At 55.2% G+C, this 13,050-nt stretch overlaps 1 protein-coding gene across 1 annotated transcript in view; it reads right to left on the minus strand.

Moving 5' to 3' along the window:
* Window positions 1-9,925, minus strand: part of PDZD4 (PDZ domain containing 4) — a 31,868-nt gene extending 21,943 nt beyond the window's left edge. Inside the window, 1 exon segment of the mRNA XM_023249056.2 lies at window positions 9,556-9,925. Coding sequence (XP_023104824.2) covers window positions 9,556-9,615 — 60 coding nt within the window. The 5' untranslated portion in view covers window positions 9,616-9,925.
* Between the last annotated feature and the right edge of the window lie 3,125 nt (window positions 9,926-13,050).

Genomic DNA, 13,050 nt, shown 5'->3' on the forward strand with positions numbered 1-13,050 from the left:
GATGATCCTTGCCTAAACGAATTGCATCAGTGGCTAAAAAAAAGTCCTTAGTTTGTATTCCAGCGGGGACACGGCATTACGCTCCATCATGATGTCACTGGCCCGGCAACTGGCAGGCCCCCGGTCGTGGCTGCCTGGACAAACCAGGACAGCCAACCCCATAATCGTGCCCACCCCTTCTTGCCCAGGGGCAGGAGAAAGAAAGAAAAGGAAGCATGGGTGGGGGCTTCCTCCCAGAAGCCTTCATAGTTTGGCAGTTCGGTGTACGTGTGGGTGTCCATGTCAGCTGTCTGCACGTTGGGAAGGGTGGATAGGAGAGGAGGATTGGTTAGTTGCACCCAGCACAGAAAAGTAGACGATGTCCCTGGGGACCTCAGTTGGGCAATGACCCCTGGGAATTGGTTTGGTAGGTCTAAGGTGATGCCCTGCCTCTTGTTTATAACAATCGCATTGTAAGGTGGCGCTGATGTGATTCAGGGCCTCACTGATTTACCCCATTTCTTCCGGAAGTCCTTGCTACTTGCTGTGGTCGGTCCAAGCACCAGCAGCATGGACATCGCCTGAGCACCTGTGAGAAACGCGGAATCTCAGGCCCCAGACCCGTTTAATCAGAGTCTGCATTTCAACAAGGGCCTCGCAGTGGCGTTGCACTGGCCCAGGACGCCCTCTTGAGGAACCGGGAAGGACGCGCGCGCACACCTGAATGGGGTTCAAACACCAGGTAGATGGTTCAAAGGGTCTCTCCTTCCCTCTCACCCCTTCCCACCCCAAAGCTGCTGAGTGGATGGGTGGTGGCCACCCAGGGTCTGCTGTAATCTGACCATCGGCCCTGGCTCCCGTGCCCTTCTAGCTGCGAGCAGGCCCCTCGGGTGCTGGGAAGGGAGGATACCCCATGCAGCCTGTGTGAAAACACGAAGCAATTCCTGAGGTCATCGTCAAGATCAAGCTTTGGGTGTAAGCTCACCACAACTGAAAATATCCACCCACCCACCTCTGGGCTCACCTGACTGGTCCAAGGGCATGATCCAAGTCTAGCAGTAATCGAAAGGATATTCTTTATGAGGTGCCCTTCATTTCCACTGCTCACAGAAAGCAAGAGGCAGATTGCACTACAAAGAGGGGACATGCCTGCCACAGCCCAAAACCAGCCCCTGAGCCCCAGCTTCTCAGTTTCCTCCTTTGGCTCTTAACTCGTCTCATGCCTTACACTTCTTCACAACTCAGGGCTCCTCTTCCTGTGTCCCCCCCCCTTCTTTCCCATTAGAGAAGCCCCAATTCGAAAATAATAGTGAACATTCTTCTGTCACTGGACATTAACAGTGTCATGTCCATGAGTGAGGCTGTCTCCATCCAGCTGCCTTCACCACCAACCGAATGGCCTGATGGCAACAATTCCAACCTGGGCCAAATGAGATCCCAGGGGAACTGGTGCAGCTCAGCAAAGGTGGGTGATGTCCCCATGGCGATGACCTTGGGAGGCGGGCACTCTTTATTCCCACATGGCCCGTTCTTCCCTGGTGGGGACCCTAAAGTAGAAGGAAAGACCCGCCCACCCCCACCAGGTGCCCCTGCTGGGCTAAGTGCTTTTTCCTTCGGTGAGTGTGTTACACGCATCTCTTGTTTTTAAAGCTTTACTGAGGTGTCCTTGCCATATGATGAAATGCACATATTTGGAGCATACAGTTTAAAGTTTTGTAAACATACACTCACGAAACCATCATCACAATCAAGACTGACCATTTCCATCATGCTGATGTGTCCTCGTGTCCCTTTGTCATCCCTTCCTCCTGCCCATCCCTGCAAATGCTGATGTGCTTTCTGTAACTGCAGATTAGTTTGCATTTTCTAGGATTTTCCATCAACGGCTCAGACAGTCCTTGGAACTGAGAGAAGGAAGGAAGGCAGGAAAGGCATTTAAAGATTTTGAGACAGGGGTGCCCGGGTGGCTGTTGGTTAAGCATCGGCTTTGGCTCGGGTCACGATCTCACAGTTCATGAGTATGAACCCCGCATCGGGTTCTGTGCTGTCGGCACAGAGCCTGCCTGGGAGCCTCTCTTTTCCTCTCTCTCTGCCCCTCCCCACTCACACTGTCTCTGTCCCTCTCTAAATAAATAAATAAGCTTTAAAATATATATACAAATACATAAACATTTAAATATACGTGTAAATATATAATAAAACATTTGAGACAATGGTAAAACATGGTGACGCTATGCAGATCATGGCTGTTGGACTTCAATGCCCCGTTCACGGACTGCACAATTATTCCCAGAGGGCCCACTCCGGGACAGGCGGTGTGCAAGGACACAGCCCAGTCCGGCTCACAGGACGCCCCCACTCAAGGGGGAAAGAGCACGTCAGGGCGAGGAGAGCCGCCGTGCAGGGTGGAGGAAGATGGAAAGAGGGGACAGGCGTGAGCCCACTGCCCTCCCCATGGCCCCCCGCAGCCCCGTGGGCCCTTCTCTCCCCCAACCGTCGCCTCTTTGCTCGTGGCCAGCCTCTCCCCTTGTGAAAAGGCCCAGGGGGAGGGAGAGAGGGGTCTGTGGACCCTCAGCACACAGAACGGTGGCTGGCTCAGCAAGCAGGTGCTGGAGGAAAGACCTTGCTGCCACAAGGCAGGCTGGTGTTTGACGTCTCCGAATGTGGACAGAGGGCGGAAGGTGGTGGTGGTGAGGCACTGGGCCCCCAGACTGAGAGAAGAGTGGAGGTGTGGCCAGGCCTGGCAGGGAGTGGGCGGAGCAGGCCGGGAGGCCAGTTTCCTTTGTCACAGAGGGTCTCCTATGCACCTGCCAGCAAGACCGTGACGGTGGCAGGGGGCGGGGGAACCAAGGTATGGAAGACTGGGGTGACGGGGGGGGGGGGGGGCGCGACAAAGAGGGGCTTGATTAGATCCCTGACAAAGGGGTCCAGGTGCCAGAGGGCAGGACGCAGGCCCCCAGCAGGAAGGGCTCCAGGAAGGGCTCCAGGAAGGGCTCTCAGAAGGCACTGTGTGCCTTGGTGCTGATGCTCTCCCTCCCCACCTTCCACCGTCTGCAACCTGGATCCTTCCTCTTCCTAACTCAAGGGCAAGACCGCAGGATCTTTCTACATTTTCAAGCTTGTCAGTATGTCGCATCCCCGCCCCCACCCCCGCCCGCACCCCAACACCTCTGCTCGGTTAAGTGGAAGACAAGAAGAAGATGACAGAAATAGAAGTAGGGCTCCGACATGCCACATTTAGTGCGTTTGTGGCAGGTGCTTGTGGCTGGTGCTCGTGGCAGGCCGCAGCGGTAGAATAAGGGGCCCGAGCAGTGAGCATCTCAATAGCCACTGCAAAAGCATTTGATAAAATCTAACAACTCTTCATGATAAAAACACTCAAACTAGGAATAAAAGGGAACCTCCTTGACTTGATAAAGAGCATCTGTGAAAGACCTACAGCTAATTTTATACTCACTGGTGAAAGACTGGAAGCTTCTCCTGTTAGATCAGGAGCAAGGCAAGGATGTCTGCTCTCACCAGTCTATTCAATATTGTACTCGAGATCCTAGCCAGAGCGAAGAGGCAAGAAAGAAATAAAAGGCATCCGGATTGGAAAGGCAGATGTAAAACTATCTCTATTTGCCCATGACATAATCCTACATATAGAAAATCCTGAAGAATCCGCTAAAAAACAATTAGAGCTAATAAATGAATTCAGTAAGGTTGCAGAATACAGGATCAATATCTAAAAATCAACTGCATTTCGATACAGTGCCAGTGAGAACAATGAAAAAGAAGTTAAGAAAACAATTCCAGGGGCGCCCGGGTGGCTCAATCGGTTAAGCGTCCGACTTCAGCTCAGGTCATGATCTCACGGTTGGTGGGTTCGAGCCCCACATCGGGCTCTGTGCTAACAGCTAGGAGCCTGGAGCCTGTTTCGGATTCTGTGTCTCCCTCTCTCTCTCTGCCCCTCCCTCACTCGCACTCTGTCTCAAAAATAAATAAACACTAAAACTTTTTTTTTAATAAAAATAAATAAATAAATAAATAAATAAATAAATAAATAAATAAATAAAACAATTCCAGGGGTGCCTGGCTTGACTCAGTCAGAAGAGCGTACCTTGGTCTCGAGATTGTGAGTCTGAGTCCCATGTTGGGTGGAGAGACTACTAAAAAAGAAAAACAAACTTAAAAAAAAAAAAGAAAGAAAAAGAAAACAATTCTACTTATAAAAGCATCACAAAGAATAAAATACTCAGGAATAAATGTAACAAAAGTGCAAGACACTGTTTAAAGAAACTGAAGAACCAGGGCAGCTGGGTAGCTCAGTTGGTTGAAGGGGTTGAGCAAAGGGCTCTTGATTTCGGCTCAGGTCATGATCTCGAAATTCGTGAGACTGAGCCCAGTTTGGGAACACGTCGGGCTCTGTGCTGACAGCGCAGAGCCTGCTAGGGATTCTCTCTCTCCTTCTCTCTCTACCCCTCCTTTGCTCATGTTTCCCCCCCCCCTCAAAATAAACAAACATTAAAAAAAAAAAGAAAGAAATTGAAGACCCACGTGGAAAGACATCCCATGTTCATGGGTCATACTCCACCCACAATTGATCTACAAATTCAATTCCGCTGGCCTCTTTTCAGAACCCGGCAAGCTGATCCTAAAATTCATATACAAACGGAAGGGACCCAGAACAATCAGAACAGTCTTGAAGGGTACAAAAATGGAGGACTCACACTTGCTGATTTTAAAATTTACTGACAAGGCCAGAGTAAAAGCAGCGTGGCACTGGCATGAAGACAGACATTTCTCCAGAAAAGATCTCTAAGTGGCCAACAGCGCACGAAAAGATACTTCACATCACTTAGACATCAGGAAATGCAAATCAAACCCACCGTGATACCACCGCACAGACAGTAGGATGGTGATAATCAGACGCACGTGTTGGGGGAATGTGGAGAAACTGGAACCCTCTCCCACTCCTGCGGGAATGTAAAATGGCTTGTCCCTGCCGAAGAGTTCCGCAGCTCCTCAAAAAATTAAACAGAATTACCATCCGATCCAGCAACTCCATTTCAGGGTATATACCTGGAAGAATTAAAAGCAGGGACTCGGGGCGCCCGGTTGGCTCAGTCGGTAGGAGCGTGCAACTCTTGATCTTGGGGTTGTGGGTTTGAGGCCTACGTTGGATATAGAGATTACTTAAAATCTTCTTTTTTTTTTTTTTTAAAGAGTAGACCCCAGGGAGGCCGCCCACAGAGTGCATCCTAATGACCACCACTCCAGCCAGCAGCACCGCTAGCTAGAAGACAGTGGTCCAGTACCTCTGTGCTCTCTTTTTTTAACATTTGTTTATTGATTGATTGATTTTTGAGAGAGAGAGAGAGAGAGAGAGAGAGAGAGAGAGAGAGAGAGAGAGAGAGAATGGGGAAGGAGCAGAGAGACAGGGAGACACAGAATCCCAAGCAGGCTCCAAGCTGTTAGCGCAGAGCCCGATGTGGGTCTTCAACTCCGAAACCCGAGCTGAAGTCAGACCAAAAATTAAATTTTTTAAAAAATGAAATAACGGGCAACCGAGTGGCTCCGTCCGTTAAGCGTCCGACTCCGGATTGTGGCTCAGGTCATGATCTCGTGGTTTTTGAGTTCAAGCCCGGCATCGGGCTCTGTGCTGACAGTGCAGAACCTGCTTGTGATTCTCTCTCTCCCTCTTTCTCTTCCCCTGCCCTCACCTCTCTCTCAAAATAACTAAATTTAAAATAAAAGCAGGGACTCAAACAGATATTTGCACACCCATGTTCACAGCAGCATTACTCACAATAGTGAAAAGGTGGAAGCAACCGCAATGTCCATCAATGGATGAACGGATAAATATTATTTGCTACAGTCACACTGTCATGTTATTCAGCAGTAAAAAGAGATTTAGGGAGAGCGCCTGGCTGGTTTGGTCAGAAGCATGTGTGACTCTCGATGTCAGGTCATGCATTCAAGCCCCACATTGGGTGTAGATATTACTAAAAATAATAATAATAATAATAATAATAATAAACTTAAAAACAGAAATGTAGTACTTATTTGGGCTACAATATAAATGAACCTTGAAAACATGGTAGGGGCACTCTTGATCTCAGGGTTGTGAGTTTGAGCCCTATATTGGGGGTAGAGAGCACTTAAAAAATATTTTTTTAAAAGAAAACATGATAAATCTAAGAAGCCACACACATAAACAATCAAAGACTGTATTTGTATGGCTCGTATGGTTCAAAGTAGATTCGTGGTTGCCAGGGGCTGGGAGGCATTGGGTTAAATGCATATATGACTGCTTAAGAAGACGGGGTTTCTGGGGCACCTGGCTGGCTCAGGTGGTTGAGCGTCAGACTCTTCATTTCGGCTCAGGTCAGGATCTCGTGGGATCGGGTCAGATCTCGTGGGATCGAGCCCTGTGTTGGGCTCCACGCCATTAGCCCTTAGGATTCTCCCCACCCCCCTGTTTCAAAATCAATAAACTTTAAAAAAAAAAAAAAAAAAGGAAGAAGAAGAAGACAGGGTTTCTTTTTAAGGCGAAGACAATGTTCCAGAATGAGGTAGTGGGGACAGTTGCACAGCTCTCTGAACATAGTAAAAACCGCCGACTGCACCTATTACCAGGGTATGTGAATTATACCTCAATAAAGCTGTCGTCTGTTCTGTGCATGTGAGCCATCAGGAGCAAAGGACCTGGAACTCAAGGCTAGGACAGAGACTTGGGGTTCTTGACGGGGTGGCAGAGGTATGCACGTATGTGCATTTCCCTGGGCTGCACTGTGTCCCCAGTGGGGTCCCTTACTCTCATACGGCGCAGAGGCCACAGGCAGACACAGCCTGGACAGGGAGAAGTGCCACTGACACTAGAGGAGCACCCATGTCTACAGGCAAGGGGTCTGGCTGGTCTTTGGGGACAAAAGTTCCTTTCTGCTCTGAGAAAAAGATCAGACTGGGCCAGGGAACGCTCTCCCTGCTGTGCCTGGGGCTCCAGCCCCGAGAAATGGGGTCCTGTGGGACAACGGATGGTTTTCCCTGTTTTCCAGATCCTTTGTATTCAATCTTCTTTTGTCTCCTCTTTATTTTTTTTAATAAAAAAAAAATTCTTTTAATGTTTAGTTTTGAGAGACAGACTGAGCAGGCAAGGGGCAGAGAGAGAGGGAGACACAGAATCTGAAGCAGGCTCTAGGCTCTGAGCTGTCCCCAAAGAGCCCTATGTGAGGCTTGAACTCACGAACTGCGAGATCATGACCTGAGCTTAAAACTGACTGAGCCACCCAGGTGTCCCGAGTTTTAAAAAACATTTTAAGTTTATTTATTTATTTATTCTGAGACAGAGAGAGAAAAAAAGCGAGCGCAGGGGAGCAGCAGAGAGACAGAGACAGAGAGAGAATCCCAAGCAGGCTCTGCACTGTCAGCACAGAGCCTGATGTGGGGCTGGGACCCAAGAACGGTGAGATCATGACCTGAGCCCAAACCAAGAGTTGGGCGTTTAACCTGAGTGAGCCGCCCAGGTGCCCCAAAACTACATCCAGCCTCTGACTCGGTCCAAATTTCTTCAAGAGTTTTAAAAGGGATCAGTGTCCCCAGAGACTGGTCTGTGATGGCTGCAGCTCAGACTAGGAAATTGCAGAGGACACCTAGCATGACGGGCTCTCCTCCTGGGGGTCTACTCGCCCGGGGTTTGGCCTCTCTCTCAAGGAAAGCTTCGCTCTGAGCTTTGCTGCACAGGTTCACCCCAAGCGCTCCTCCCACATGGAGCCTCCCTGAAGGCAGTCCCAGCCTCAACTGTGGCAGCCTCCCCCCAAGTGCCAGGGGGAGCCCGAAGGGTCACCTCCGTGTCGCCTCTCAACCACGGCTCATTTCAAGCCTGTCGCGCTGCGCAGGTGGCCCTCGGCTTTCCACACACCCCCATTAGGTCGGCCTTAAATGAAGCACTACATCAATCCCTCTCTGAGGAAGTGAAGAGCCCACAGCCTTGGGGTCGCTTGCCTTTCGGTGGAATGATTGCAAGAAAGGAAGCAGTGCGGGTGGGATCCCACGGTGTCACCGACCAACCAGTGCAGCCCAACCTTTCGCCGGCAGCCCCGGTGCCCCACCACTGGGATTCCAAGGGACTGCCTTTCGGTCCGGGCCCGAGTTATTACCGAAGCCGATTCCACGAGCGGGTAATGACAATGGCCGAGCAAGATTTCCAAACAGCGGGAACACGACGAGAGGAAACAGCCCGGGGCGGATGGCGAGAAAGGAAGAAAGAAGGCGAAGGGCGGCGAGCGGGAAAAGCGGAGGGCGGCGCGCGCCCCGGGAGACAGGGCCTGAGACACTGGATGAGTGGCGCGGCCAGGACCGAGCAAGGTTCCCCGTCCCGCCCCCTCCCGCTCGCAGTGGCCAGAACTAGGCTCACAGCACTAAAGCTGGGCTCCCGCGGCAGCCCCCATCCCCCCCCCCGACCGCTCCCCACCGATGCTTACAGGAGCTCCCCCTATTCCTCTCAAGAGACCCCATTCCCGCGTTCAACACCGCGCGGACTAGCACCCGCTCCCGAGTCCTGACCGGTAAACCCGGAGTTGAAGTGCATACCTGTCTGCGCCCGGTCTGCCCCTGGGTCCCGACTCCCTCCGACCTTGAACTCCCTCCACTCAGCCCCGGGGGCGTGCGTCTCAGGCCCCTCCATCCGGGACATTTCCCTAGACACCCCTCAGAGCGCACACAGAAAGTACACACGCGCGGGGCCGCAGGAGCCTCCGCGCACACACAGACGGGGCACAGGCACGCACTCACGAAGTCACGCCACGCACAGGCAAGGAAACCCCGCTCCGGGCCACCGGGCTGGGCTCGGGTTCCGAGCCCGCGGCCGGGCGTATCCCCTCCCTCCTCGCCGAGCACCTGCCGGTCCACGCCCCCCGCCCCCGCCCCCACCCGCGACTCGGGGCCCGAGGCCCCGCAGGGCAAAGAGCCAGCCGGGCACCGCCGCCCGCACAGGGCGCACCCCGCGCCGAGCCCGCGGCACCCCGGGCCTGGGAACCCACCATTTGGGCCGGGCCGGGCCGGAGAGTGAGCGCCGGGCTAAGCACCCAGACCGCCCACGCGCTCCTGCTCCGCTGGGCCGCGGGTACCTGAATTCGGCCGTCCCCCGCGCCGCGGGTGCCCGGCTCCCTCCTCCGCCCTGGGGCCAGCGGAGCCAGCGTGTGCCGGGAACGGAGCCCGTTGCTATGCAACCTCCATCCCGCGCCGGCGCCGGCGGCACCGCGCCTCCGGGCTCCCGGGCCCGGGGGTGCAGGCGCGCCGGACCCGGGGCCAAGCCCCACTTCCCGAGCCGGGCCGAGCCGGATCCAGGGCTCACGTCCCCTCTGGGCGCCCGAAGGATGCGCCCTGCACCCCATCCCCACGCAGCTTCACCCCCCCCCCCCATCTGTGGCCGGTTCCCACGGAGCGCCAACACCCAGCAGCCCCCGAAACTGAGGGCGGGAATGGCTCCCTACCTCTTCCTCTCCGAGCCCTCCAGCCCCAGCCAGGTCTGTGGCCGGCTTCTTCCCCAGGTGGCGCCCACGCCCCCCCGCCCCAGCGGCCCCGCCGCCCTACCTGAAGCATCACTTTGTACTGCTCCTCCGGTTTCTGAACCACGCACATATTACATCCCATGGTGCTGGCCGGCGGGGGAAGGAGGGCGGGAACGGGAAAACGCCTTTCACTGGCCGGAGTGCGGGACCTCGGGTCCCGGGCCGGGGCCGGGGGCCATACCCTAGCGCAGGGGGCGGGCCGCCTAGCGGGGGAGGGGAGGACGGCCCGAGGGAGGGGCGGCTCCACGCCCCTCGGGTTAACTGGGCTGGCTGAGGCCGGGCGCGGGCATGCTCCCTCGCACCCGGCCAGGAGAAAAAGGGCAGCGGGGGATGGGCGGGCGCGCCGGGCGTTGCTGGGCGACGGCCCCCCAGGAGGCGCGGGGGCGCGCCGGGCCGCCGGGGGCCGTCAGGGGCCGTGGGCCGCGCGCCTCCCCGCCCGCGGGGCCCGCCGCTGCCGCTGCCGCTGGCGCTGCCGCTGCCGCCTCCGGCTCCCACCCATGGCCACCGGCCCCGGGAGCCCGGCCCTCGCGCTCGGCGCCGCGGCCCGGCCCGCCGACTGGGGGACGGCGGCGCGGCGGCGGTCCCCGCCCGCGGCCAGGCCCGCGCCCACGCTCCCGCCTCGCCCGGCCGCGCTCACGGCGCTCCCGGCGCCCGCTCTCTGGCCCGCAGTCGGCCCCGCAGTCTCCAGCTCCCGCCCGGGACGACGGGCACGCGCGCGCGCCCGCGGCGGCGGCGGCGGCGGCGGCGGAGGTGGGGGGGGGAGGGGCGCGGGGACGGGGCGCACGCGCGCGGGGGAGGGGAGCTGGGCGGGGTGGAAGCGCGAGCGGCGGGGGCCGCGGGAGCGGGCGCGGAAAGGCGGGGGCGGGGCCTTGGCTTGGGTGGTCGGGGGGTCCCGGCTCCCCGCTACCGCCGGCGTCGGGTCCCCGGGCTCTCCGCGCTGGACGTGCGGCCGACGCGGTGCGGGCCCGGGGGACAGGCGTCCTGTTCGGAAGAGCGCCTCCCGGGATCCCCCAGAGAGCTCGGGGCCTCGGGAGGGGGGCGCGATTTCAGCCCAGTTGCCGGGGTCTCCACCCCTCCCTCCGACTTCCCTTTAATGACTGCTTCTAGCCTTCAAGTGAGGCGTTCCCCCGCTGTCGTTTAAATGGACACCTTTGTTAAAATAAGCTAAAAACAAGGAAATAAAAAGAGGTGGGGGGAGAGCCCACCCGGGCTCCGGATGCCCTGGGTCCCTCGCGCGCGCGCACGGAACTGGCCCACCTGAGTCCCCTGCCTACCTGTGTCTCTCAGCCCCAGCCCGAGCTCGGGCACACCGCTTCGACGTTCCCTCCATCTGTTTCTCTCTCTCCCACAACCTGCCGTCTCTCTTCTTGGACAAGCCTGGAGAGAGAAGGCCTTTGCCTGGAAAGCAGCGTCGGATTGAGGGCTGGGTTCCCATGGGGTGCCCGGGAGAGTTGCTGAGCCCAAGCCCCCCCCCTACCCCCCGCTGCAGAAGATCACTTGATTAAATTGCTGCACGCTTCATTTCCAGGCGTTGGCAAGTGACGGAATCATTAACCACACTGGGCGGTTTAATTAGACGGCGGCGGTTGGGGAAGGCCCCTTCTTCCTCCCTGACTCCTGGGCAAGAGGATAGGAATCGAACGGTGGGTCTGCTCCAGAGTTTTGCATCTGTCTTCTCCTGGCCTTCTTCTCCTTGTGTCTCCTCTGTATCTGTGTCCAACCTTCTCTTTTCTTATAAGGACACTGGTCATTGGATTTAGGGCTCACCCTACTCCAGCATGACCTCTTATTAGCTTGATTACATTTACAAGGGCCTGAATTCCAAATAAGGTCATATTCACAGGTACCAGGGAGGGGGACTTGAACTTTTTGGAGGACAGAATTCTACCCACCACACATAGCGAAGTCCAGATTCAAGGACAGCATAGACTGCTCCTTCTTTTTAATGTGTTTATTTCTTTTTGAGAGAAAGAGCGCGCGCACCTGAGGACACGACCAGGGGAAGGGGAAGGGCAGAGAGAGGGAAACAGAGCCCAAGTAGGCTCTCCGCTGACAGCAGAGAGCCCCGTGTAGGGCTCAAACTAACAAACCATGAGATCACGACCTGAGCCAAAGTCCGATGCTTAAACGACTGAGCCACCCAAGTGCCTGCATAGACTGGGTCACTGGAAATGATGATGGGGAGAGCAGCAATCCTATTCCCATTCCTTGGTTCGCAGCACCTTGTATTGACTATTGACTCATTGCATTTGTCACATTATGGAGTAAGGTTCCCCAGCACCACAGGATGTTTGCCCTGAGCCAGCATCTTTGCTGCACCTTCAATGGGCTCTGGGTGTTTCTGGGTGATGCAGTGTGAGGCAGGGCAGTGGCTCCCATGCGTGTGTGCTTCTTGCCACACCTCGTTTCTTGGAAAAAGACACCCTTGCTCTGAAGTATTGTTCTGTGGCATACCATGTCAATAGATCAGGTGTGTGTAAGCCCTCAGAGGGATTGCTAGCAGAGACGCTGTGCATAGGGAAGGCAAATCCAAAGTTGGACTAATTACTCCCCCCCCCCCCCCCCCATCAGGATGAGAGGAATCCGATACAACCTTTCTGCTACCAAACGGCTGGCTGGTCCCCTTAAGAAATGGCATCACACCAAGAGCTCCACATTGATTTCTGCTTGCTGGTGGATTGGGCACTCAATGATGGCAGTATTGAGATCAACCTTGCTGAGAGAGAACCCTTCCTTCTAGGCCCACGCAGAACCTCCAGCCCTTCCACCACAGCCATTGCCTTCATGGATCCATTGCACCATGGAGAGAAGCTGGCTGACCACCACAGGGTTCCTTCTATCCGCCTGGTGGCTCAGTTTGAGTTTCCTGCTCTGCCAGGGGTCATTGGCAGAGACACAGGAATCCACGTACCCTTCCCGTGCACTCCCCTAGGTACATTAGGTATCTCCACCTCTTCTCCAAAGCTTCTGGCCTCTTACTGTAACATTGTGATTTATGATGAAAATTATATATGTTTGGTCTTTGTCCCTGTTTTTGGCTCAGAGCTCTTAAAACTCTTGGAATTTCCTGTGATGAGAGTCATAAAGGTGTCTTTTGTTTTGTGAATGCAGTGACTTTTGTACGGCACCTAAGGATGGGGCTGGTTGCCAGGAGACCCAACTGAATAATTAGAGGGTTGGAACTTTCCTTCCTCTTTCCCAACCTCCACAGAGGGAAGAGGGGCTGGAGATTGAATCAGTGGCCACTGGCCAATGATTTAATCAATCACGCCTTTGTAATGAAGCCTCCTTTGAAACTCAAAAGGAAGAAAAAAGGAACAGGGTTTGGAGACCTGGGTTGGAGGTATGGGAGAGTGACATGCTTCGAGAGGACACAGAAGCTCTGTGCCTTGCCCTCATACCTTGCCTTACATATCTCTTCAATCAGGCTACCCCTGAGTTATATACGTTTATAATAAACTGGTGATCTAGTAAGTTTCTCTGAGTCCTGTGAGCTGCTCCACCAAATTAATCCGGC

Source organism: Felis catus, chromosome X, assembly GCF_018350175.1.
Source record: "Felis catus isolate Fca126 chromosome X, F.catus_Fca126_mat1.0, whole genome shotgun sequence".
NCBI lineage: Eukaryota > Metazoa > Chordata > Mammalia > Carnivora > Felidae > Felis > Felis catus.